The sequence below is a fragment of the Perca flavescens genome, chromosome 18, assembly GCF_004354835.1.
Source record: "Perca flavescens isolate YP-PL-M2 chromosome 18, PFLA_1.0, whole genome shotgun sequence".
Taxonomy (NCBI): Eukaryota; Metazoa; Chordata; class Actinopteri; order Perciformes; family Percidae; genus Perca; species Perca flavescens.
In genome coordinates this window covers 19,697,129-19,723,891 of record NC_041348.1, presented here as the reverse complement: position 1 = coordinate 19,723,891, position 26,763 = coordinate 19,697,129, and the positions used below count along the sequence as shown (strand labels likewise).

The 26,763-nt window shown below is 41.9% G+C and overlaps 1 protein-coding gene across 4 annotated transcripts in view; it reads left to right on the top strand.

Annotated features, from left to right (window-relative positions):
• Positions 1 to 26,763, top strand: part of syne1a (spectrin repeat containing, nuclear envelope 1a) — an 81,633-nt gene that overhangs the window by 22,982 nt on the left and 31,888 nt on the right. For all 4 annotated transcript variants that reach the window (XM_028604457.1, XM_028604456.1, XM_028604455.1 and 1 more), the window contains 29 exons: positions 1,396 to 1,572; positions 2,757 to 2,903; positions 3,123 to 3,248; positions 3,343 to 3,519; positions 3,701 to 3,966; positions 4,218 to 4,374; positions 4,485 to 4,883; positions 5,102 to 6,709; positions 7,340 to 7,677; positions 7,807 to 7,951; positions 8,205 to 8,423; positions 9,684 to 9,964; positions 10,213 to 10,378; positions 10,484 to 10,639; positions 10,995 to 11,147; positions 11,959 to 12,141; positions 12,328 to 12,465; positions 12,767 to 12,952; positions 13,620 to 13,742; positions 13,946 to 14,128; positions 14,934 to 15,077; positions 17,417 to 17,647; positions 19,789 to 19,929; positions 20,819 to 20,932; positions 21,374 to 21,535; positions 21,990 to 22,184; positions 22,316 to 22,489; positions 25,385 to 25,576; positions 26,500 to 26,631. In XM_028604457.1, the coding sequence (XP_028460258.1) occupies positions 1,396 to 1,572; positions 2,757 to 2,903; positions 3,123 to 3,248; positions 3,343 to 3,519; positions 3,701 to 3,966; positions 4,218 to 4,374; positions 4,485 to 4,883; positions 5,102 to 6,709; positions 7,340 to 7,677; positions 7,807 to 7,951; positions 8,205 to 8,423; positions 9,684 to 9,964; positions 10,213 to 10,378; positions 10,484 to 10,639; positions 10,995 to 11,147; positions 11,959 to 12,141; positions 12,328 to 12,465; positions 12,767 to 12,952; positions 13,620 to 13,742; positions 13,946 to 14,128; positions 14,934 to 15,077; positions 17,417 to 17,647; positions 19,789 to 19,929; positions 20,819 to 20,932; positions 21,374 to 21,535; positions 21,990 to 22,184; positions 22,316 to 22,489; positions 25,385 to 25,576; positions 26,500 to 26,631 (6,813 nt within the window). The remainder of the gene's footprint in view (positions 1 to 1,395; positions 1,573 to 2,756; positions 2,904 to 3,122; positions 3,249 to 3,342; positions 3,520 to 3,700; positions 3,967 to 4,217; positions 4,375 to 4,484; positions 4,884 to 5,101; positions 6,710 to 7,339; positions 7,678 to 7,806; positions 7,952 to 8,204; positions 8,424 to 9,683; positions 9,965 to 10,212; positions 10,379 to 10,483; positions 10,640 to 10,994; positions 11,148 to 11,958; positions 12,142 to 12,327; positions 12,466 to 12,766; positions 12,953 to 13,619; positions 13,743 to 13,945; positions 14,129 to 14,933; positions 15,078 to 17,416; positions 17,648 to 19,788; positions 19,930 to 20,818; positions 20,933 to 21,373; positions 21,536 to 21,989; positions 22,185 to 22,315; positions 22,490 to 25,384; positions 25,577 to 26,499; positions 26,632 to 26,763) is intronic.

The window sequence follows — 26,763 nt, the reverse complement described above, 5'->3', positions numbered from 1 at the left end:
GTGTTATTGTAATAAATCAACACTTCTTAGATCTAGTAAAACCTACCTTTGTTTAGGAGGTGTGTATGTTTCCGTAACTGCATTTTGTAACAAAATTGCTGAAAATTGAACTTCTTTTTGAGATTCAACAGCTTTTCTTTTGCTCAATCAACATTACTATATGACCTTAAAGGTCCAATGGCATGGAAATTTCACTTTATGAGGTTTTTTTTAACATATATGAGTTCCCCCAGCCTGCCTATGGTCCCCCAGTGGCTAGAAATGGTGATAGGTGTAAACCGAGCCCTGGGTATCCTGCTCTGCCTTTGAGAAAATGAAAGCTCAGATGGGCCGATCTGGTATCTTGCTCCTTATGAGGTCATAAGGAGCAAGGTTACCTCCCCTTTCTCTGCTTTGCCCGCCCAGAGAATTTGGCCCACCCATGAGAGAGAGACATCATGGTTTTCAAATGAGCAAAGTGGCAGTTTGTCAAGGCCACACCCCCACTCTCCACCTTGCCCCCCCTCTCTCCTCCTCAATAACAGACACAGAAATGGCACATACTAAGGAAAGTCCATTGTGGGACTGGCTCTAGTGGCTGTAATTCTGCACCAAGGCTGAATTTTGGGAAAGAGACTTCAGATACAGTATTAGGGGACCACTGAGGCCTGTATAAAAGAATCCAAAGAGCACCATGTCATGGGACCTTTAAATAATACAATATGGTTGAAAGTTATTAATCATCATTATTAGGTCTGCTGCTTACTTAAATCATGTTTTTCCATTAACTACTTGCTGTTCATGTGTGCGTACCTGATGACCAGAGTTGTAGCATAGGTTTCTAAGTTTTACATGACTGTACGCAACATGGACTAAAATGAATTACTTAATATAGTAAAAGTGTGACACAATACATTTGTAGAAAAGGTTTGTTGGGTAACATAACATATTTTGTAAGCACAGTTTGATTTCAGTTGGTTCTTGTATGAGAAGCCCCATTTAATTTATTCTGCTTTTGCGGACACCAATTTATTTGGACTGTATTGTATTAATTAATGATTAATAATGTAAATTATTTGAAAAATTAAAAAATCTTGATGATTCAGTTACAGCAAAAAAAAAGAATTTTCTCAGTAGTTTCAGTCCAGATCTGTAAGAGACTTTGTTTTTAGATAACCAAAGGGTCTGAGCCCTAAATTACAAAGGTACTGTGCTCTGCAAATTCTGTTCTTCTTTCACTCATCTTTCAAAGTCATCCATCCATCAAAGCCTGTCTAAGACCATGAGACTTTCTCTGTGTGGTATCAGTCTGCTCTGACCTCCTGTCATTGACGAGTGGACAGACTCATTCTATAATAAGTCTCCACTGGAGACTCTTTCTAACATGATCCTACTTTGTTACTTTGTCCTCCACAGGCCATCATGGAGGAAGTAGCGGGCTTTGAAGATCGCTTGGCAGGCCTGAAGGAGCGAGGAGACCACCTGGTACAAGGCTGCCGGGACCGTGTGCAGAGCAGGCTGAGACAGCAGGTCCAGGCTCACCAGCAAGGCACCAGAGACAGCTACTCTGCCATCTGTAGCACAGCACAGAGAGTGAGTGAGGAGGAGGAGATGGAAAGCGGGAGGGAGGGGACGCAGAAGAGGAGGACAAGGGAGGGATGGGAAGCTGAGATGTGTTCTGTATTTAAGTAGTAAAATGGTTCTTACGCATTTATAATGTAAGACATTGGTGCATTGGATGCACAAACATTTTCACATGCATCCATGGACGTGACCACACATGCATGCACAGACACACACGTTCTGCATATCAGTGCAGTAATATTCCAACAGCCTAGGCATTCACTTAATCCTAACCCATTCTGACACTTAAGCCTATCTCTCAAGACAGCCCTTCACTGCCAGTGTAGAGGGCACGACCAATTAAGGCTGCCAAAGTGGAGTTCAACAGCCGCCATACGCAGACAGACCCCACCAGCCAAAATCACTAACTCAATCTACCCATATTAATCTCTGCATATCCCCTGTCAACTCTACGTTTTCATGCCTGAGCCAAAAATGGTCACACACCACTATTCAGTAGATCTGGCGAGCCCTCTAATCCAGGCCCACTCTGTCATTTTGGCAACCTCTTCTCTGTCATCATAGCTCACCTCCCAAGACACCACCTCCACCAACCCTCGCACATCCAATCTGGCATTGTGTGATCCAGCCACACTTTACCACTACGCTGCTGGCTTCTCTACAACTGCGCCTCCAGTGTTACGATGGCTGCCAACTGTGTCCCAGCACAACACAACTCTAATATCCTGCCTGCCACTTGCCACCATGCCAACCTTCTAGCCTTTGCCAAATACACTTGGCAGTTTGCCAATACATGCCCCCCTTCTTTCCCTGTTTCGGGCTCTCATATTAACACTGTCAATCAGACCTTGCTGTTTCGCTCTCCCCTGGAAGGCATGGACGCCTCCACATTCAACACCTGTCAAATACAACACTGCGTAACTGCCTACTTGTTCGGGGTTTATCCGTTAATGTTTCTCAGTGTTTGCCCATACTATACTGTCTTCAAAGCTATGCAGTCGTCTAGTAGTCTTTACCTACAGCTTCACTTTATATTTGTGTTATTGTATGTGTGTGTTTTGCTGTTTTTGAAAACATTTTGTCTTCCCTTTAGTTTCTAGTTTTGGCTTGATTTTCTGAAGGGTTTTACTATATGGAAGTTTGACTTCAGTACAGACATATAGCACTGAAATATATTTGTCCGTGTCTTACAGGTGTATCAGAGTCTTGACCATGAATTACAGAGACATGTGAGTCTTCAAGATACACTGCTGCAGTGTCAGACATGGTTGACTTCTGTCTCAGAGGAACCCGAGCCTCCTCCACATCCTCCTCTCAGCCTGGAGGAGGCACTACAGCAGGTCAGTAAGCCAGTTCCCCCCGAAATTATGAATGCTGAGTTAATAGTAATAATATACATGGCTGTCATGTGGCAATCTCTCGGACAGTTAGCTTGATTGCATGTGTTTAGATGGGGGCCAAAATGTGGGCAAAATACATGTAGTTGCAGATTGTCCTAAAGGGATAACATGTTCAGTCAATAAAACCATAGGATCAATAACAGACTCTTTTTTTGGCAGGTGAAGCAGGAGCGGGCTCACCAGGAACAGGCCAGCACTTACCTCCAGCTTGTGTGCTCAACATGTGACCTGTCTGAGCTGAGGGTCAGGGGGACCGCAGCAGCTATCCAGCAGGTCAAGCTGCAGGTCAGTCAACTTTAACAAACCTGTGAATTAAAAAACATTGAATATATTGTTTGAAAAAATACTTGGTTATTGATTCATTGTGTTTTGTGTCTAGATTGAGGAGCGAATGCTGCTTTGTGAGGAGGTAGCAGACAGCTGGAGGGACATTGAGGAGCAGAAGGCAGATTTGGAGGTCCAGCTGAGAGAGACAGAGCAGCAACTTCAGAACCTCATCAGGAGACCTGCAGAGCTGGAGCCCAAGATTGCACAGAACCAACTGGACAAGGCACAGGTCTGTGTTTGGTTTGTATGCTGATGATCAATTATTTTTTTTGTTTTACAAGTTTATTCTACAACAACACTGTATTGTTGTAAAATGTGTATATGTCATTGTGTAGGCAAACTTCTAGACGAATAAAGTAATTGAACTCAATTTCAGTGTGACTCTGAAAATCCCATTATCTTTCCTACAGGAATTCCTTCAGCAGATTAGGGACAGACAGTCTGTGGTAAACCATTTGAATGAGGCCGTTGGTAGGCTGACAGATGGACAGGTCTCTCCTGCCCTGGAGGAGATAAGGAGACTGAGGAGAAGCTGGATGGACCTGGGCCAGCGTGCAGAAGAACTGGAGTCTCAGCGGGGGGAGGACATGCAGCGAAGTGGCGAGTACCAGGAGAGTGTTGTAGCTGTGGAGGAACTCTTCCACCAAGTATCAAGGGAATGGGACTACCTTGCCAGGTATCAAGCTGTTCTGTGGATGTTGTGATGTTTCATTTTTGTGTAGAATTTTAAACACCTTGTGCATTATTTTAACACATATTTATTTATTGACAAGGCTATATATACACACAGTATTTACTATATATACACACATATTTCCTTTTGTGTTACAATCATTGCTATCTCTTTATCTCAGCCAATACAACTACTGTATCTTTATAATTATACTACTGTATAGACTGTTCCTCAACCCATCTCTGTGTACCTAGGGCTGACACAGAGAGTACAAGTGAGCATCTAGAGGCTCTGAGGAAGCTCTCCAGTGACCTAGAGGAGCAGAGAGCAACTCTAGAAGACCTCAGAGACCAGAGGCAAGCTATCCTGCCTCGACTTAGCCTGCTAGACAAGGAGCTGATCAAGCAACAGGTAGAGCTCCATTTTCGTAGTTCTTCAGCTGCTTCTTATGATGGAAACTTATGATAATATAGAATATAAGTAGTGGGTCCAGTTTTATATGGTGTTCTGCCTTTCACTAGGTTGGTCATTTGGAGCAGCGCTGGACTCAGCTTGAAACCCTGATTCAACAGAAGATCCAGGATTCTGCACAGACACTAGAGGATCTTGCCCTAGTTGAAACCCAACTGAGGGATGCCCGGGAGTGGGTGGAGGAGCAGCGGCCTGCTTTTACCTCCGTGCTAAAAACCAGCCCACCCCCCGATCTGGCCCAGAGTTTCCTGTTTGATCACTTGAGTGTGTGCGTAGAACTGGAGGCCCGTCAGCAGCTGCTGGGCCAGGCAGTGAGCGAGGCCCAGGCTGTGGCTTCCAGACTGGGGCTGAGTGAGAAAAGATTCCTACAGGAGCTTGTTGAACAAGCCCAGACTGAGGTGGAGGCTCTGGGGGCTCGGGTGGCCCAAAGGAGGAAGTACCTTAGTAAGGTAAACAGCTGGATTTTTGTATTGGAAGCAAGTAGAAATTTTAATTTCCTAAAGGACCTAACTGTTTTCTAATTTGTTAGTCTGGTGATCCAAGAAACAAACAAACTGTAAAATGACCTCATGTTGTTACTGATTAGACTTTGTGTTGTCATATGCTACATCTTTTTCAAGCTGGTAAAACTTTTTAAATAATTAAATCTTTAATTCTTCTTGTCTAGGCCTTCACAGAGAGGACACAGTTTCTTCAAGGCCTGGGGAGAGCACTGTCTTGGGTACAGAAACAGGAGAGGAGGGCTTTGATAGATGACCACATAGCGCTTCTCCCTGAGGACCTAGCCAAACAGGTTGCTGCTTGTCGGGGCGTCCAGAGTGGTTTACGAGCATACCAGAGAGAGCTGGCATCCCTCTGGGTACAAGGGCGAGAGCTAGAAAGAGATGCCACTGACAAAGAGAGAGCAGAAACCCTGGCGAGACTTGAGAAGCTGCAGGTAGTGTTTGAAACTGCCCTCCAGAGGACCACCCAGCGTCTCACAGACTTAGAGAAAGCCTTAACCTCCAGGAAATACTTCCAGGTTGACCTGGATAAGACTTGCCACTGGTTGAGACAAGCAGATGCCATCACCTTCCCTGAAATCAATTTAAGCAACATTGACGATAGCTCAGAGTTGCAAACACAACTGTCTAACTTTCAGAACGTACTAGAACAAGCTTCAGAGTATGAGAACCTGCTTCTTATTGTCCAAAGAATAGGCCAGGAGATCCTCCCTACTCTGAACGAGATTGATCATTGCTACCTAGATGAGAGGCTGAATGCCCTGCCCCAGCAGTATAATGCCATCCTAGCTCTAGCCAAAGAGAAGAAAGACAGAGTCCAACAAATAATCTTAGAGCGAAAAGAGTTCAGCACTTTCTTTGATATCACTCGTAATGCACTGGAGGAGCTTCAGGAGCAGTTTGACAATCTGGAGAAGCAGACTATCAGTATTAGAGAGGAGGAACTTGTCTTTCGTCTAATCAATGAATACAGAAATATCAATGAAAGTTTATTCCATATTAGCCCCGCTGTGAGAGAACTTCATGGCAAAAATGAGGGGTTTCTCAGTCAGGGTCAGCAATACAGAGTTGAAGAGACACTGCAGCTAGTCAGTCTGCACAAAACACTGAAAAGGATGAATGATCAGAAAATTCAACACTTAGATGATTGCTTGAAACCGCTAGTTGAACACAACAGAATATCCATCAAGTTGGACTCAGAGTTTAAGTCTGTGAAAGAGAAGCTTGTCAGACTTAAGTCAGACACAGAACTAGGTGCCATGGATAAAATTACAAGTCTTTATTTGCTGCTTGAACGTCTGGATTGTGTGAGCTCTCAGGCTGAAGAATGTAACCAACAAACTAAAGGCCTTGGTCTGAAGTTTGATCCCGCTGCCTTTCAGGAAACTACACTGCAGCTTGAATCATTGCAGTCTTTACGGTGTGAAGTGAAATGTTTTGTTGATGAAAGTGAAACGAAGGTCACAAAGAGTGAAGATTTCAGAAAAGAGACTGAGAAAATGTTGGAATGGCTGAAGACTATCAAGGGAAAATTGGAGGAGCCTTTGACTCTTTCAGCGGTCAGAATTGAGAGGGTTTATGAGGAAGTGCGCAAACTGAAGATCGTAGAAGAGGAAGTAAAAAGTAGATATAAGATGGCAGATGCCTTAGGTAGCAGAGAGAAGCAAAAGAATCGTAGTAGGAAAAAAACGGTTCCTGCCCACATAGAAGAGAAACTACAGGAGCTGGGAAAGCTGGGAGCTGAGGTTCAACAAGGAATTAGCAAAAAACAGGTATGTACTGTATATATATTATTCAGAAATTATAATCATAGGGACATTTTCTATCCCTTAAGTTTTTACAAAGTGATACAAATCTGATAAATTACTGCACCAGCCAAGTTCATATCCAGAACTCATCATGAATCCGATCCATCATTTATTTTCTATTTCCTGTTCGCATATGCTATCAATATTAATCGGCTAAGGGAAGCTGAAATATTTAAGACAGTTCAAGAGATTCCATGAAGTTTGAATAAGTACTTAAGTTAATGTTAATGTATAACTGTTGTGGGGATTTAATGTGTTTGAATCTCAAAGATTCCATTATGTTGAATATTAAGTAAAAGTTATAATGGCATAGCAGAGCATTTTCTAATCAGCAACGTTTTACAGAGATAACGTGTAAATAGCATTCACTCCATTCCTCGCTGATGAGAGTTTTCTTGTTTTAGACCTATTTAAAAACTTGAATTCCTATTACTATGGTTAAAACTAAAAGTTAAGTAAAGCTGTGGAACAGAACATTTTTTTTTTGTTGTTGTAATGCTTTATGGATGCATTTCTAACTTAATTTGTGTGACAAAAATCATATAAAAAGAAGCTAAACTAAAAGTAAATGAAATCCCCTTCTGCATATTCTAGCTGGCTGTGGATCAAGCCTTTTCCCTGGTCCAGAGGCACCACTTAGCTCTGCAGTCCATGCAGAAATGTCTGGACTCTGCTGCAGCTTTCCTCCAGACGGCCAGCTCGGGGGTGGATCTTGAGAACCAGACAGATTGTGTGTGGGACCTGGAAAACATTTCAGCCCAGGAAAAGAACTTCACAGCTGGTTTAGAGGAGCTGAGGACTTTGGACCCTCTGCTGGAGGATTTTATAGAAGCAAGAGCAATGGGTGAACTGAAAGAAAAAGTTGAGGCAATGCTGCTAAGAAATACAGAAGGCAAACAGCACCTGGGTGCTTACAGAGAGGTGCTACAGAGGTGTGTATTAGTGTTAATGGGCAGTCATGTAATATATGTACAAACAGCTGGCATGTGCAGTCCATATGATACATAATTGAATAATAAATCTCCCTCAATAGTAGTTTGTAATTTGCATAATTTTCTCAGTTGTGCAGCTCTATGGACCTCCTTCCAACATGAGAAAGAGACACTAGTTGAACAGATGAATGACGCAGAGGGCAAGATGGCCATGTTCACTACAGCTAAAGCCATTAGTATCCAGCAGGCAGAGGAAAAATGTCAGAGATACAAGGTGGGAAACTTAATTCCACTCATAAAACAGAAATACTGTAGTAAAGATTATCTGATGTTTATAGAAACTTGGCAGCAGATGCACGTTAATATTTAAACAGTGCGCATATTTGTGCAATTTTTACTTGTTCACTTGTGTGTCTGTAAAGTTGTTTCTTCTAGGATATAATTTTAGTTTCCCATAGTAGACATACTTCAAAAGACTGCATTTATGAATTGACTTGTGTTTATGTGTTGTCATCTTTTGGCTGTAGTCTCTGGTGGCTCATGTCGACCTGCTGGAGCTGCCTCTAAATGCTTTGAAAGAGAATGCAACAGCGTTAGAACAGATCATCTCTGAGTCCAGCAAAGCTGTTACCAGCCACTCTGTGTCGTCACTGTGGCAACGGTGGACCAGACTGAGCAGTGTGGCTCGAGCCCAGGAGAGGGCACTGGAGGACACTGCGAGGGAGTGGAGGAACTTCACGGACAAGGTAAGAGAAGATACTGTACATTTGTTGGTAGTACAAACTGTACGTTGCTCCCTGTGTGGGTCTATGCTCTGCATGCTTGACTGCATACTGTATGTGTGGTGAGTGTGCTTCAATAATGCACATGTTCAGTGTAAAACTAACCATCAGCGGTATGTACCTACAGTACACAGAAGATGTTTATACTCAAATGGCATTTCAGTTGCCAAACACACAAGTCAGAAAATTATTCTTGCTTCTACAGATTTAGGTCAAACGCAGCAACAACTGAATACCAGTTGGTGTGCTGTGATGTAACTCCAGGCTTTAGGCCAGTTCTTACCTCTTGCCAAAACACTGTGTCATGAAGCGGTTTCCCGCTTTTCGACCTATTTCAAGTGTGAACGCTTTCAGCTCTCAAGAATTCCTACAAAGCACTGCTCCTGAAAAGGGAAATTAGGTCAAACTGTAGGGAACGTTGGTCACTTCCTTATACAGTATGTGGCACGTTTCCTGTTGTCCACCGGTTCTCTATGGTTTCTTTGTTCAACTGGACATGATGTCATTCTCTGCACTTGAATCTCTAGACTCTTGTTTCTGCCTTTGACTGCCAAAGGGAATACTATACTGTAGATACAACTTTGAAAGATTATTTGTGAAATGAATTAATGTCACAGATGGGGTCACGTATAATGTTTTTGTTTCTTAGATTGTTTTATTTGAAGGTGAGGCCTACATTTCCAGTATTCAGTATCCAAAAAGAAATAATTTCTTCTTTTATCCCTTTAATCATCTTGTGGATCTTTTAGAATTCTGTGTCCCAGCCCAAAATGCTCTCAATGCCCACCATTATGCTAAAATGTGACTGTTCTTTGACTTTTCACAGTATAATTCATGAAATCTATTCTTTCAAATTAGCCCTCTGGTCCTCAGAAACAAAAGGCCTGTGAACGCAATATGGTAGATCACTTTAATAGATGTCTTTGACATTGACAAAATTAAAGGTGCTCTGTGGCATTTTCTAGTAAACATAAGTTTATTAAGTAAGTTTATTTTCAGTGTGTCTCACCAAACACATTTAGTATAGCATTTAGGTCTACAGATAACTAACATGTTGAATGCTTCCTTCCTCATAAAGCATTTCCAAAGCTGATTTTTTTGTACTTTAAATTCAATAGTGTTTACATTCATGTTTACTAGCTTGTAAACAGCTAACAGTAAATGATTAACCCTAAACCTTCTGCATCAACTGAACCTGAATCTTTGCACATAAACCTCCTTCAGATGGAGAAGGTGCGCTCTGTGTCCCAAGACCTCCACAGTCGTGTCCCAGACAGCACAGTTGAGAAGGCTGCCACTAGGGCGGCACTTCAGAGCCTCCTGGAGTACCATGACTCCTTCAGCCTGGAGGTGGAGCGGGAGCAGTCCATCATCACCCTGCTGGGGCAACACACTCGCAGCCTCAGAGGAGAGGAGGTGGAGGCAATGGAGAAAAAGTCAGAGAATGGACATGAAGAGACTCCTTGCCTACAAATGATCAGAAGCATGCAGGAGCAATATGAGAGGTGAGTGATCCAGTGCTTAGGCTGCTCCATGACTTTGTAGAATCTAAGAATCTCTATTATTAGCATTTTTACAGTAAATATCAGAGAATGCTTCAAACATGTATGATTAACTTTGAAATAAATATATAGTTTTATTTGTACTCTATTTTTCATACAAGTTACATATTTTGTAAGAGCAAGGACCAACAAATAAAATGAATATTCCATTTAGATTGATTTTTCTTTTTTTACTGCTGTGTCTTGTCCAGCCTGGTGTTGCGGGTACGAGCCAGCAGGGCTCAGGTACAGCAGGAGTTGAGGGAGAGAGAGGAGGTTGAGAAGGAGCTGGGCTTGGTCAAGGGCTGGATCCAAGATACTCGTGGCTTACTGCTGAGTCCCACTTCAGACCTGGATTCACTGCTGCAAGAACTAGAGGTAGGCCACCACTTCTCTGGCATGTTTAGACATAAATACATTATCATGTCATAACAGAAAAGACTATGATTTGCAGTCTGTCATGTGATGTTATTTGTGTTGTAGACTGCACATGGTGAGGTCATCAGCAGACGTCAGAGTGTTGAGCGCATGACAGAGTTGCAGCAGTCCAAGTACCAGGACCTCCAGGCTGGTCTGCCCTCTGAGCTCAGTATGCAGCTGGCTGAGGTGGCTCTGGCTCTGGGCTCAGCTGAAGACCAGGTGACCTCTCTCGGCTACCGTTTATCATTTTATTAAATGTTGTAGTTTCATTAACTTATTAGGACTGTCAAATGGGTGTTTATTGTGTTGATGACACTATTGCATGCATTTATGTTTTTACAGAGCACAAAATTTAAACAGTGACCATATGACAGTATGTACCATTGTATAGCTGGCACTCACTTGTAATAGTTCTACTGTGCGGTCTGGTGTATGACTGTATTTCTTTGCTGCAGGGCTCTTAGTGTGTCCAGAGAATGCAAGCTGAAATATCCATAACTATTTAGCACTGTTAAAAGGCTTGTTAGTTTTTGACAGTATAGTGAAATGTGTGTATTTCTGCCATCTGCTTTAGGTCCAGGCGAGAGAAAGGGAGATTCAGCAGACCAGAGATGTGAAAGAGGACTTTAGCGTCAGACTCCAGGACATTGAGGCGAAGCTGAAGACCATCGCTCTGAAACTGGAAGACAAGGGTGCTGACCTGGAGGAGGCCAAAGAAGAGACCAAAGTAATCAACCAGACAGATTGACTAATTAACAAGCAATTAACCCCTGTTAAATTGGCTATTCATTTTGCAGATGTTGAGGTTAATGAGTGTGTGAGAGTTGGAATGGCATGAACTGAATTCTGCCTTTAATCGTGACCTACTTCTGAGAAGAGTATCCCAGATGGGAATGTGAACCCCTTCCCTCCTGTTCTCCTTTTTGTTGCCCCAACTTTTTTTCTTCTCTCACTCCTCTGCCCATCTGTATACCTAAGAGCCTTGGAGTGTGTGTTGTTAAAGGAATAGTTTGTCATTTCTTGAACTATTCCGCCTACCAGCACCTCTGAAGCTCACTAATTAATCACTGCTCTCTTGTAAAACTACAACTTGTCATTTATACACTTTGTTTTTTTTTGTACAAATTAAACAAACAAGATATAATGTGTTAAATTAGGAAGCTTTAAAGGTGCTGGTAGGCAGATTTTGTTACCTTCGGACAAAGCCCGGCTAGCTGTTTCCCCCTGTTTCCGGTCTTTATGCTAAGGTCACCTGCTGTTGACTGTAGATTCATATTTATCGTACAAACATAACAGTGGTATCAATCTCCTTATCTAACTCTTGGCAAGAAAGCGAATGTGCATATATACTAGAATGTGATTTTTCTTTTTGTTCAAACAGACCAAGATAGCCACCTGAGATATAAGGTTTACTGATGTTAATTTTTTTGTCTTAACACACACTTAAACTTCCCTTGTTTTTTGATCTTTTGATCTGCTTGACTTCACCTCCTTTCTCCTCCCTTATTGTCTCACCTTCTTACTCTCCTCTCTTTCAGGCTCTTTGTGAAGAGTGTGAATGCTGTGGTCGCTCTTTGGCAGAGTTAGGAGTAGCAGTGCAGGAGTTTGGGGAGCAGAACCCTCTGCTGTGTAAGCAGCTGGGCGATGCTGTGGCCAAACTGACAGAGGTGCAGCGGTACACCACGCAGCAGGTCCAGGACAGAGCCAACAGACTGAAGAAGGTGAGCTGTCCAGTCAGTTCAGCATGTCATGTAGTCCTCCCTAAAGACAAAGACAAGTTCCCGATATTGTTTGCATGAACGAACACCAAATATGTCAGAATTTAGTGGCCAATATCAGGTGATTCTGTTTGAGAATGCATTTTATTTCATAAATGTATTATGTCTTGGTCTTTCTCTTGTGAGCAGGCAGAGAGACAGGTGGAGGAATATCGGGGTATGAAGGCGTTCATTTTGGGCTGGACGGAGAAGGCAGAAGCTCTGGTCACTGGTAGTATCATCTGGGGCTCTGCGTCCCAGCTGCAGGAGCAAATTCGAGCACACCAGGTGAGTTGTAATGAGTCACACAGCAGGGAGTGGGAATGACTTTAGGATGTCTGAAAATTGTTCCAAGATAAAATTGGGTTCTGATACATTTTATATTTATTTTCCCACAAAAATAAATAATAATATCTCCTACATTAACCTTCTAAATCTTAAGGCACCCCACAAATTAACAGCTAATTAGATTCACACACTTCACAAATGTCATGTGCTGTACAGTGTGTTGGCTGGCCTTAATTAGTATAATTGCACCACAAAAAAGGCTCCTCTTTTTGATTTGTAATTTATGTTCCTATGGTGACAGGCGTTGTTGCGGGAGTGTCGGGGTCTCCATGGTGACTTGGAGGCCATGGGGGAGAGGGAGGGGCAGCTGGGGGAGGTGTTGCAGACGGAGGGGTGGATCCAGCAGGTGAAACACCTCAGCAGACGCACAGAGGAGCTGCAGCAAACTGCCAAGACTCGCCTCCAGGGTCTGCAGGATGCAGCAAAGGTAACGACTTTCACTTCCAGGCAAGCATTACAGGAATCAGACGTCAAAAATATTTCACCTCTTAATTGTTTTATGGCACTCTGGTAAAACTATCTTCATTAAGAAATGTAGCTAATTTAATTTCTTTACTACAAACATTTTGGTGCACATCCCTTTAGAGTGAGTCAAATACACCAGAACTCCAACCTAACAGTGCCCTCTTATGGTCATTCATTGAGTATTACACCATCATAATGGAATGCACTATTTTACCCTGTGCAGCAGTAATCTGGTAAACTAATCTGATTGCCAAACAGCTGGTACCCAGAATAACATTGTGTGTTTTGAAATGTGTTTACAATTCCTCCAGTGAGTTTGGATGATTTTTGGGTCTAGAGTGTAGACATAGTACAACCTTTATTTGTAGCGACTGGTAATTCAATTTCCCTTCACATGAAATACATCTTGTTCAATTAGAAATTGCAAATGAAGAGTTTTGTTTTAAAGAGATGCCTACCTTGACTGGTGTAATTTGAATATCTATTACTGCAAGCAGGTCCACATCATCAATAATAGTTTTAGAAAATCAATTTTTACCGTCTGTGTATAGAATCTACAATATATGTATATGATACAAACAGTATTAGCTGCTCCTATACTTGTTTTATTTGTCTGTGTCTCTCCTTAGGACATGTTGCGTTTGGAGTCAGAGGTGAAGATCCTCCATGCTGCTGTAGACCAGATCCAGATCACACTTGCCTCCCCAGACCTCAACAGGCTCAGCCTCAGAGAGCAGCTCACACAGAGACAGGTGAATACACATTTAAAATGCTTTGTTTATCATCACAATTTAAACATAGAGAGTACTGCGCATACACACAGTGCATGCCGACAGATGCAATATGACATCCCCAAACAGTCTGCATCTGTCTACGTGCAGACTAACTTAAAATAAACTAGTCTCAACACAGCATTGCTTTATGATACTCTAACGACCATTCATTCCTTCTTAAGCGTCTGTTGGTGGAAATGGAGGGCTTCAAGCAGCAGGTGGCAGCAGTACAGCAGTGTCAGAGCGCCCTCCGGCTACCAGAGGAGGTAGTGGCTAGCCTGCCTATCTGCCGCACAGCTCAGACTCTGCAGCAAGAAGCCAGCCAACTGCAGCACACCACCATCCAGCAGTGCAACATCCTGCAGGTAGAGGGCAGTCCTCATATCGCAAATGCTGGAGAAGTGTTTGTTTTTATAACATTTTGTTTATTAGTCTCCCCCAAAAAAAAAAAAACAACAACAAAAAACTACCATATTATCCTGTCAAATTCTAAACTGTAGAACTTGTATAGTTGTTAGAAGAGTTATACAGTTGACTACAGTGACTTGTCACTTGCTGCTTTGAATTCTGCTGCAGTGTCCCAACAGGCCTTCTCAAGAATGTCTGTGTTTTTGTTGAGCCCCCATCAGACCAGTATTATCCTCCAATCCTTTGGTTCTGGACTAATTTTGCTTTTAAGCTCATTGTAGTGAAGATTAGCCCTTAGAGGAAGAAGCAAATAACCTTCTGTGACTATCTGGAGGTCAAACAACTCAAGCATCTTAGCCATTTTAACCAAACACGCCAAGATTTAAACAATTAATCTGTATTATTACGAATGTTATCATGAAAAATTAGCTTAAACTGACTTAAGAAGCTCACAATGAACAGAAGAGGTGTTTAACATACCTCATTGCTCCAATATCAGCAGATCTCAGATGACTTGTTTTAGAATTTTGTATATTTTGTATACTGCATGTTTATTCTATTCTAAATGTCACGCTGGGATATGCATGGTAACACACTCAGTGACAGATACTGTGAATATAGGAATCAATATCATGGAAGCATTGCGACATAGAGAGTGGAAGAATTTAATTAATTCAGAAGACATTTATAGGTGATACTCACCTTTGACCTCCCTGGAGGGTGAGGCAAGAGAGATGATCATTTATGTTTTTTCTCTCCCAGGAGGCTGTGGTGCAGTATGAGCAGTATGAACAGGAAGTGAAGAACCTCCAGAGATTAATAGAAGAGGCTCACCGCATCATTCAGGACCGGCCTGTCTCCACCAATAACATACAGGAACTTCAAGCTCAAATACACCACCATGAGGTCAGAGAAGAGACACACTTTGTCTCTCATATGCTTATTAAAATATAAGTTTGTGGACACCCCAGCATTGCACCCATATGTAATTTTCTTAATATATTCGAAAACTATCAACATTAATTTGCTGCTGTAACAGCCTCGCTCTTCTGAGACAGCTTTTTCAATAAGATTTTGGAACCTGGCTGCAGGGATTTTCTAGCATTCCGCCATGAATAGTATTAGTAAATTTGGGCACTGGTGCTGGCCGATAAGCACAGGCTCACATTCCGCATTGCAGATCATCCCAAATGTGTTGAATGGGGTTTAGGTCAGGGCTCTCTTGTAATGTTGAAGCAGGAAAGGGCCTTCCCTAAACTGTTGCCACAAAGTTGGAAGCATACTATTGTTTTAAATATCATTGTATGCTGTAGCTTGAAGATTTCCTTTAATGGAAGCTAAGGCGTACCATTAAAAACAGCCCCATAGTGCAATTTAAGATAAGTCTTTATTTTATATTTTTAGTCTTTATATTTGCTGAAATAGTCTTATTTATGTAATGCACAGCTTATTGTTACAAGGACCTAAAGAGCTTTAAGAGTTTGACTGTAGATGAGCATCACATTATAAATCTTCAAAAATCTAACCAACCATGATAACAGAATGAGGTCCTACAACACTCTAGCTGCCACTTGCCTCAAGGGGCACTTTATTTAACATATAAAGATGATAATATGCTGATGTCTACAAATGACTTTTTGAATGAGGCCAACATCAACATCAAAGAGCAAAGATTGAGTCATTATATATTTCCTGTACTTTGTAAGTCTGTAACATCATAAAAAGAGAAGTTGAGGCAGCAGGAAATATACTGTATGTCTTAGAATAGTTGTGGGCAACTCTTACGACTGAATTAGAATTTAGTCATTGAGCCAGTATTGTATCTGAAGGCATCAAAATTATTAGTTCAACATCACTTTTCTGCAATTTATATATATTTGCTGTACTTGCTCTATGTGGGATTTTTTCCTAATGTTTTAATTTGAAATGCAAGCAACTAGCAACTAATTTAACATTGTGTTATAAGAGCAATGCTTCCACATACAGCAATTCTGGGTAAATATTGTGTTGTGCCTCTACAAGCCCAACTCACGCACATTCTTCCTTTATCTGATGGAACATGGAAATATAATCTGCATAGATTCCTTTTGCATGCAGTGTAGAGGGTTTTTACCTGTGTTAGTTAAGGCCTGTACTTTTGTAACAGTTTTACTTTGCTGAGTAAGTGTATTTGATCTCCAATGCGGAGAGAGAGAGAGTGATCGAGAAGGAGGGGGTGGCAGACTGAGAAAGGCATAGCCCTGCACAGAAACGGATCAAATATCTCCAACACATTTCTTATTACATTCTAACTTTCCCTGTGTGGTCCTGGCAGATTTAATCTACTTCCAATACTCTACAGGGAATATATAACCCCAGGTGTTGGAAGATATTTTCTTGTTACTGCAATCTCTCCGGTGCTGCAGAGTGACTTGTATTGGCACTGTGTTTACGTCTGAGTTTGATCTTTAAGCTGAGCAGATAGCTGCAACTCCACTGGCCCAGTTAGTCACATGACCTGATTATCAGTGCATTGGCCATCTGTGGGAGAGATGGGGTGGAAGGAGGAGGAGGAGGAGGAGGAGGAGGAGGAGGAGCTGGACCCAGCCTGCCGGCTCATACCCAAGCTGTAATTTGACACCATATCTGTCGTTCTTCCTCCCTAAACACTCCCTCTCTCCTTACGACTCTCTTTTGTTGAAAGGAATCTGTCCCGAGGATTGGTCGAGGAGGGAAGCGGCAGGCAGAGGAAGGGGGGGTGCAGGCAGTGAGATCACTTCCTGTTTTTCCTTGCCATTTGTGTATGTGTACGAGAGGGAGTGTCTGAGGGATTTTGAACTATTTCTGCGAGGGTCTCTCTCTCAACCAAACATCCTGTCTGTTGGCTTCACCGATGCTCTGAGTCATCCGCCTCTGTGCTGTTCTGATTGGCTCAGAGATATAGAAGAGAGAGAGAGAGAGAGAGAGAGAGAGAGAGAGAGAGAGAGAGAGAGAGAGAGAGAGAGAGAGAGTGAGGCAGTGCTATTCTCTTTCTAGCCTTACACACTGTGACGTTAAAAGCGAGAGACCGGGGAGAGAAGAGAATGCATCCACTCCACTTACTCCTCTCACACCGGCACCACATTCAACGCTGAACTCACTCAACTACCCCCTTATTTCAGGATCCTATTTAACCAGGAACTATTGATCTTCCATTGTGGACTGAACCACACTCCTGACCCTGGGGGTGGTGGTGTTTTCTGTTTGGGGGGGGAATGTTTTGACAGGAGCTAGCCCAGAAGATCCGTGGCTACCAGGAGCAGATCGCCTCGCTCCACTCCAAGTGTAAGATGCTGACAGTAAAAGCCAAACATGCCACCATGCTGCTGACGGTCAACGAGGTGGAGGGCCTTTCGGACGGCATGGACGAGCTGAGTGATGAGGAGCTGCCTAGTTCTGTGACAACCACCAACGGTGCCGCAAACAAGCAGCTTCCAGCACACCCCTCTGTCGTCATGGTGAGTTGCAAAGCCTTTTTTGGACACACACAATCACCCAGACACTCACACATGTACATAATGCATTGCTGTATGACTGTCTGGCCCATGTTTGCATGTGTAGCTTCTATCCCTTCTCCCTTTCTGTCCAGATCACTGGTTCTCAAAGTGGAAAACAGGGAACCACAGGGGTCCTGTTGGATTTCTAGAGGGTGTTTACAGTTCAAGTTATCCGAAATTAGAGGGTGTCTGCGGATGACAGTTATGATTACAGGTTTAACTCTAGTATACTCTTATTTTCCCAGTAACAGTGTACAAAGTTATATCTGTGCAATTCAATTCCAAGTTAACAAAATGTGGACCCCCTTGGGATGACATTTAATCTTAAATTAGGCTGCAGCGCCTCCGGTGCATCTATATAAAAGAACTCCAGATTCAGAATAGGCTTATTCTCTCTATTATTACCCTGTTCTTCTTCTTCTATTTCTTTCTGTGTTTTGTATTGCACAAAATAACCAAAGCTTTTCCCCCTTACACCTTAAGTGTTACTATTCTGTCTGTCTCCTCTTGTGTATTACTGCACCAATATTGTGCTGTGTCACTTTGCTTTGTATTAGCCTGATTCTGTCTGCCTGCTACTACAGTATGTCATCCTCAGCCTGCTCGTTCATTCTTATGTGTTCGCACATAAGAAACCGCCTCACTAGTACCCAATCATCCTCTGTGTGTTTCGTTCTGATTCAGATTTCTTCGCCTCCTTGCTCTGTTACTGCTGTTTGTGGTGTTTGGTCTCAGCAGGCCAGGAAACAGGATGTGTGTGTGTGTGTGTGTGTGTGTGTGTGTGTGTGTGTGTGTGTGTGTGTGTGTGTGTGTGTGTGTGTGTGTGTGTGTGTGTGTGTGTGTGTGAGCAGAGCATGATAAGTTTGTGTGTATAGACTAAATGGGTTGCTAGGACTGCTGATATCCTTGATTTGTTATGGTTCAACATATTTAGTACTGTGTCATTGTTACCAGTACTGCTCAGGTTCTAACTAATCTCACTATGTAAAACCACTGAGATTCCCTTGCATGCTGATGCTCTTTGTTGCATTGCATTGCATCATAAAGACCGGGAAAAAGTCCTCCTAATATAACAAGGTTCTGAGACAGTCGGCCAAGTTCTGCATTAACTGCCAAAAAGCAGCCCAGTAGGGCTTGGCTCACATTTCTGCTCTGCCTCTTCACTGAAGCATGCAGACACACAGACAACTGTGCTACTTCTAGGACTGCTGCTGCTGCTGTTGTTGCTGTATTCACTAGTCCAGTCTCAGTTAACTATGCAATGCTTTAGCTATGCTTTGTTTAAGTTTGGGCCTTGATCTTCCTCTGGATTTCTCAGGAATTCTTGCTCTCTTGCTGTTTATATAGTGTTGTTTGACTTTGACATAACCGTAATGTCATGTTTAATTGTGCTTATGCATCATACTGCATGAGTTGTTCTTTTCTAGTTCTTAAATATTTTGAAATAATCCTGGTAAAAATAGCTTTAATATCTAAGAAAACATTAAAACGTACAAATTGTGATATGGATATTGTCCGTGTGCCACCTACAAGGGAAGTGTGTCTGTAATGGAAAGGAAATCACTATGGTTCTGAAACTCCACAGTATGTATGAGTATGTGCTCGGCGTGAGCAGTGTCAGTGTGTGCTTATGTGAGTACTTACTGGATGTGTGATTTTCAACTTCCTGGTAATGGCCATTCCTTTCCCCTGATGTATCCTGTAAAAAACCAGAATGGCTCATTCACTGCCAGTAGAATCCAGTGTTTGTCCATTAGCTAGCAAAGAGCAATGCTACAGTAAATTATGTCTCTTAAATGCTGTGCTATGGCAAAAGCATTGCAGTGTTTGATGTCAGTAGCAGTAATCTGATCTTACTGGTCTCCTCTCAGTGTTATTTGATTACTCACTGTCTAATTAATCAGCAATGTGCTCATTGCAATCTGCCTAACCTGCACTCCTTCATTAATTTTTATGCTCTCTCTTCTTCTCTCTCTTTATTTTTTCTCTCTCTGTCTACTCACTCCTTTTATCTGGGCATTTTCTTTTTGGTCTCCCTCCCGTTTCCTCCACCTGCTTCTTTTGATGTGCGTGTTTGATGTGCGGGGTGTATGTGTGGTCAGATGACAGCCGGTCGCTGCCACACACTCCTCTCCCCTGTGACGGAGGAGTCAGGGGAGGAGGGCACCAACAGCGAGGTCTCCTCTCCCCCTGCCTGCCGCTCCCCCTCCCCGGGGGCTAACGCTGATGCTCCTCTTAACCAGGTACTGCAAACCCCACCGTGGTTACCTCCAGAGCCCTCCAGCATTACCTGACCTGCCCAGCTTTCATACTACCACCGTCCGTTTTACATTTTACACCTCAAATTCTCAGTCTTACATCATAAGAAACACCTTAACCTGTGCAGCAAAAAAATCTCTATCTTAAAGAGCACACCATCCCATCGCCACCACCTGAATCCTACCATCAAACAATTACCTCCCCATCATCACCACTGTCAAAACAATGGATGTTTGAAACAGCTGGAGTTTTGCTGTGCTGTCCCTGCTTTCGCTGTTTATCAGCATTATGTTTGCAGATTTATTTTTGCTGAAGAAAATTTGTTTGCTTCCTGCTTTTTTTTGCTGAGATGAGTAATGTGTCATTTTCTAATTTATGATTTACTGTAGAATGATGCAGCAGTGAAACAGAAGCACTTTGTTGTTCTGGGAGACACAGCTAAGGTCATAGTTGTTTTTTTAGCTATTATTATAAAATGAAAATGCAGTTATGTCTGTCTTGTGATGTGTCATGTGAGCCTGTTCAAAGAAGACAAACCTATAAGGCAGTTGGAAAGTTAACAACGGAAAGTATCATGGTAGAGAGTTTAACTAACCTGAAATGGTTGCCCCTCTATTTACAATAAGAGAACTACAACAGATTGAAGACATTTTATTTCAACTGTCTGTATTAGTTTATATCTTAAAGTGTTACTATGTAGCACATGTGTTGTGTACTGTATGTACAGAAGATGTGGGCATATTTCCTCCAAATGTGACTGTATGTTTGAGGACATACGGACATATCAAAACCAGCACACCCTCTTCAACCATATATTGTACATCACTCTCACACACTAGTTAGACCTGGACTCACTGTGCTGTTGTGCCACAGAGTCGAGGTGCCTTAAGCCGAGCGCCCCTCCAGGAGCTGTACGACCCGTCTATGGAGACCAGTGCTGCTAACCTGGATGACCTGCAGAGATCCTGGGAAACACTCAAGAACGTGGTATGTCACATCGTCATTTACAATAAACTTAATTAATTCACACATAAAAAAAAAAAACTATGTTCCTATATACTACAGATAAAAATGCCGTTGAACAAATCTATTTGGTATGACTTGGCCACTAAAAAACAGCTATAGAGATAGACTTTAATTTAAGAAATCCTTCTGGCTTACTGTGAACTCTGCACAATAATGACAGTTATCATAAAATCAGAGAGCAGTGTATCTTTAGTAACTAATACAAAATTTAAGACTGAAATTTGAACTGATATTTAATTAAAATCAAAATATACCTCCAACCCCCTCTGCTACAGCAAATCTTAAGACAAATGATGGAACAATGGACTTTTCCTCCAACTTTTCCTCTCCAGTTGCCATCTTGAGTTTGCCATCATTAATTTCTTTCTTTTTCTCTCCACCCCTTCTCTGTCACTCTCACAGATCAGCGAGAAGCAGAAGAGTCTGTACGAGGCTCTGGAACGGCAGCAACACTATCAGGAGTCCCTCCAGTCCATTTCCACTAAGATGGAGTCCATCGAGGCAGCGCTCAATGAGGGCCTGGAGCCTAACAAGAGCCCAGAGAGCCAGATGGCTGCACACCAGGTGAGAGGGAGGGGGGACAGAACGGTTTGGAGATATTGGGGAAGTCATAGAGAAAGAGAGAGGAGGAGTGAAGTGCAGTACAGAAAACACCGAAAGTAGTGGTACAGATAAGTTTAAATTTAAAGGCAGACAGAAGCCATCTCTTCAGTAAAACACAAAGCTGACAAAAGACAAGCCTTCTCTGAGAAAACAGAAAATGATTAAGGGGTTCATTATCTTACTAGCCCGTCCAATGGTTGCACAGACTGCATGGCACTGTTCTACGTTGCTATGCCAACTTCACAGCGACGGCCGATCCAGCTCCTTTTTGTAATTCTACTGTCAGGCACTTTGGACAAACTTTCTTTTACTTTCTTTGGTCTCACACCAGCTTCTTCCTTTCCTTCAACTTGTTCTTCTTCAAATTTCTCTTTTTTTCAGACAATTCACACTTCTTTTATCTCTGTCTGTCCAGGCTCTGATGGATGAGATCCTGATGCTGCAGGATGAGATTGGTGAGTTACAGACGTGTTTCTCCGAGGAGCTGGCAGACAGCGACAGCGATGGGGAACCTGGTGACCAACTGGCTCTCCAGTCCACTCTCACTGTGCTGGGAGAGAGGATGGCCACCATTCGAATGAAGGCTTCTGGGAAACGGCAGCTGCTGGAGGTGGGCAGATTAAATGAAATTACATTTCCCAAATTTGCATACTTTCATTCTTGTTTACACTGATCTTTAATATAGTATCAGACCTGTCTCATCGGTGGAATCTAACCTGTCTGTCACATTGACCACCACAGGAGAAACTAAGTGAACAGCTAGAAGAGCAGCGTCAGGAACAGGCTCTGCAGCGTTACCACAGTGAGGCTGAGGAGCTCGACCATTGGTTGCTCAGCACTCGTGCAACTCTAAGCTCTGCCCTTCAGCCCAAAAACGAGGACTTGGACATGGAGGAGCAACTGATCGACTGTCAGGTAAGAATGACATTTCTGCTTTCATCTAGGGCTGGACTGACTGGTTGAATGAGCACTGAAAGATTCTGAGCTTGTTATTAGGATTCCCAAGGATGACAATGCTGCCCACAGTAGATGGTGTGCATCTTGCTGCTCTCTTAATGTGTGCTGAACTTTTCCTCCACTGACGCAGTAGAGGAAAACTTTAGAATACCACTGCCCTAGGCACCGTATGAAAGTCTGTATGCTACTGTTTTATCAAGAGGGAGCTGTCAAAGGCTAAAGTGAAGTATCTGGCTGCATCACTGTTCCAGAAATAGTGCCTATCCTTGGATTCCTTCCCTCTGTATTTTATTGCTATTACTATTTTAGTCAGGCATAAGTTCAGTTGATCCTTAAAAACCAAAAGAAATGTACAGATCCAGAATATGGGACTATTTCAAAACATAGCAGAATAGGAGCCCTCTATTGTCTAAGGTCACTTTATTGTCTAATGAAATGCCACATATTTTTAGACACTTATTTTAAGGACATTGTGATTAGGATCAGGGTCTGACCCTTTGATCAATTGACCTCAAACTTTCTTCCTCCAGCCTAAGTGTTGTTTCCCCACTCATCCTGTTTCTACGGTAACATAACTATCTGTGGGGTAATTAGCATCCATGGCTAAATTGAAGCAGTGATCACTGATCCACAACCATGTGTCCTTATGAAATAATTTTAGTGGCAGTGTTTAACTTGTGCAGTGTGCTACTGCTTTTCATTGGCGTGCCTATCTTACCTTTTCTGACAGTTCTGTCACTGACAAAGGCATTTATGTGTATGTACCTTGACTGATGTTGCACCGAAGTATTCATTTTAAATTGGTTAAGGTCTTACACTGCATTAAAAACAAATGTGTTGTTTTTGCAGCTTTTTGTGGAAGCATATAATTTGAACTCTTCAATACATAAACTGATGTAATTACATATTTATACATTCATCCTATCATTCACCATAATTGGCTTCTCAGCAGTAATAATGTTAGTTCTGTTGCTCAGGCAAAGGAAATCAGTGTTTAAAGTGGGTGGGTTTGTAGCAGCTGGGAGACAGTAAGCTGATTATAGCTCACATATGGCCCCTGTGGAGCTCAGGTCTAAAGGTCTGGCCCTTGGGGATCCTCTTCTCCACATGGTAAAAACTGTCTGCATTGTAGATTATTACAGTGTTGATCCAATGGAAAGGGCAAGATGTGAGAATAAGGATATGAGGTTAGAGAGATGAAGTGAGGAAAAGTGGGGAGAGAGGAAAAATTGCTGTGGAGCAACTCAGGCAAGAAGGTAGCAGTAAAAATCAAGGAGTGAAAAGAAGAGGATTTTTCAGGTTAATGCTTTAGGATAGTTACATATTTAATAGTTATTTTACACCTCAGATTTGTTTGGCTGATTTAACTTTGTCAGCTTTTGTGAATTAACACTCAACAACCACCATTCAAACACTTACACACCACAAGAAAAGTACCACACTGTAAGCAGCTCAAAACCACTTAAGGTCTCACGGGTCAGTGCTTAATCAAAATACTTTGCTGAGTCTAAACTTTGTGCCACACATTTTATCGCCCTACATACCAAACTCCACCTTTTCTTGTAGCTGTTTTAGTCAACGCAAAACATTAAAAGTTTTCCAAAAGCTATTTGATTCTACAGTAGACAAAAAGAGAGGAATTTGAGTTAGAATACCACAAAGAGGCTCTTTTTGTGGTAAGAAAGTATAGAGAAAAGTTCCACAGAAAAGAGTTATATGGCGACACTCTGCATTGTTTGGAAAACAATTCTCTGTGGAGAATTACCTCCCCATCTCTGTCAAGGGCCCTTGTATCCTCGTGGGAAAGAGGGGGATTAAGGTTGTACCCCCCTGTTCTTCCATACAGTTGTACCCCTTTTTACACAATGTAAAATAGGGTCTCTTTTTCTGTTGTTTCTCTTGTTAAGAAATGTAAGAGAGAAGTGAGTGGGATATGTTGAAAAGGATTTAAAGGGAAACCGAGTAGGCTTGAAAATAATAATAATGAGAAAATAAGTTGATCTTAAAAGTGTGAGATAAGAAGAGACATAAACACCCCTTCATTTGCTATGTATTGAGAACAGATTTGTCACATGTGATGGAAGAGCCTGGGGATATGTAAACAGTGGCACTTTGCAGTACCTAAGATTACAGAAATATGTTTGTTTTATTTTTTTTCTATATAATGGACCAGAATGGACTAATTCATTGACCTGATTCCCAACCAAGATTTGGAATCACTTGAGAGGGTGGGGGTGGAAGAGTAGACATGTTTGTTCAAGACATGTAATTGCATTTCTTTGTATTTCTCTGTTATGTTGTGAAAACAATAAAAAGAATGTTGGTAAAAAAAAGAAGAGACCGAAACAATGAGGGAAAGATGCTGCATGCTACGAAAAACTAAAAGTTCCAGTCATTATGTTTGATGGAAGCCTCTAAACCACTGGAATTACTGCACAATTTTACCTTATTGGGCATCTAAAAATAATATACATGAAAAACATCACATTTTGGTTTTACTAGTGATAAGGGGTCACAAGTAAACATTGCATTACTTCATTGGGTCACAAGACAAAAAGGTTAAAAAGCTCTTTTATGTTAAGAAATATTTGTTTGCACAACACATTGTGTGATTACACATCTTAGTGCTGAGATAATACATTTTGTCAGGCTCTCTGAATTATAGAGGCATACCAGTGGTAGATATATTTAGTATGGTATATGATGTAGACATATTCCAAGTAACTACACAAGGACGATTTTAATTGTTTTTCCACATGGGTGACTCTTTAGCCAAGTAACAGTAAGGAGTATGGTTACTTAACATTTTAAGTTGCAGTTTGTTATTATCAACTGTTATTCTTGCCTTTCCAGAACATGCTGTTTGAGATTGAGCAGAAGGTGTCGTATCTGTCAGAGCTGTCCGTCCACAGCGAAAGCTTGCTGTTGGAGGGTCGAGCTGAAACCAAGGGAGAGGCGGAGCAACTCACTTTCAAACTGCACTCCCTCAAAGAAAGCCTGACGGAGCTGCAGCAGATGCTTCAGGACAAACAAATTGGCATACAGGTGAGATCAGAAGTCACGTGTGGTCTGTGGTCCTCTCCTGTTACACGCCTTCAGTTCCCTTCCCCTCTGCATTCCCACACATTTTTCCATTTCGCAGCTTTTCCTTTCTCCCTACCTCTGTGTCACTTTAGTTGTACTGTGCTGCATTATGTGACACTGTGTAACATATCAATGGTAGTATTGTGCAAATACTAAAGGTTGTGTCATGCTCCTTCATAAAAGTCCACTGTTTTCCACTGTGGAAAAACAAGAGCCTGTCTGTCTCCCACTGGGCCTCAAACAACAGACAAAAGGATGCTACCTCATCACATGCTAACACTAAATGTACTACATAAGGTGTGTTTCTGATGACATAACATTTTGGCTTTGTCCCCTTTGAAAAACAACTAAATTTTCTTCCAAAATCTCTAACTTTTCACTGAAAACAATTCTCCCTTGTAGCTGGCCTTTTAGTGAATAATGAAATTCATTCATTAACAAAGTCACTCTACAATACCTAGGAACTACAACAGCTTATTTGTCTGAGTATATTTGAAATGCTTACAGCAATATCAATTTGAATCTGATTTGATGTGTACATAAATTATATTTATATATACATTTGTTTTAATATAGGACTTTTTTAAATATAGGGCTTAATACAATTCATTTTTAAATTATTTGTATTCTAGAAGAGTTGACATCTCAGCTAGAGATCAGTTAACTGAAATTGACTTCATGAAGTAGATGTTTAGTTTAGTATGTACTGTATATGTACAGTATATAAACCTTCACTGCTATGGGAGGAGGTGCTGTATTTCAATTTCTGTTCTTCAAAAACTCACAAACCTTTTCAAACCTTTTCACCCCTTCCTTTTCTCTCATGTTAAAATATTCTGAGCATAAAATATAAAAGTGTTGAGGTCCCTCTGTCTTTTTCCCAGGGTTCATTGCAGGAGCAGGAGGACAGTGAGCCAGACTCATCTCTGTCCCAGAGTCCTAACGTCCAGGATTGGCTTTCCCAGGCCAGATCTACACGCACACAACAACACCACGACAACCTTCTTCGACAGAGGGTAAGTAGCTGAACTTTTGCATAGTTTTTATATTTAACAGGCCTGGGATAAGTATTTTTTGACCACTCTTAAGTTTGACTGCCTGGAGTGCCAAATGGCTGTCATGTTGGTGCAAATCAATTTTATTAGGTT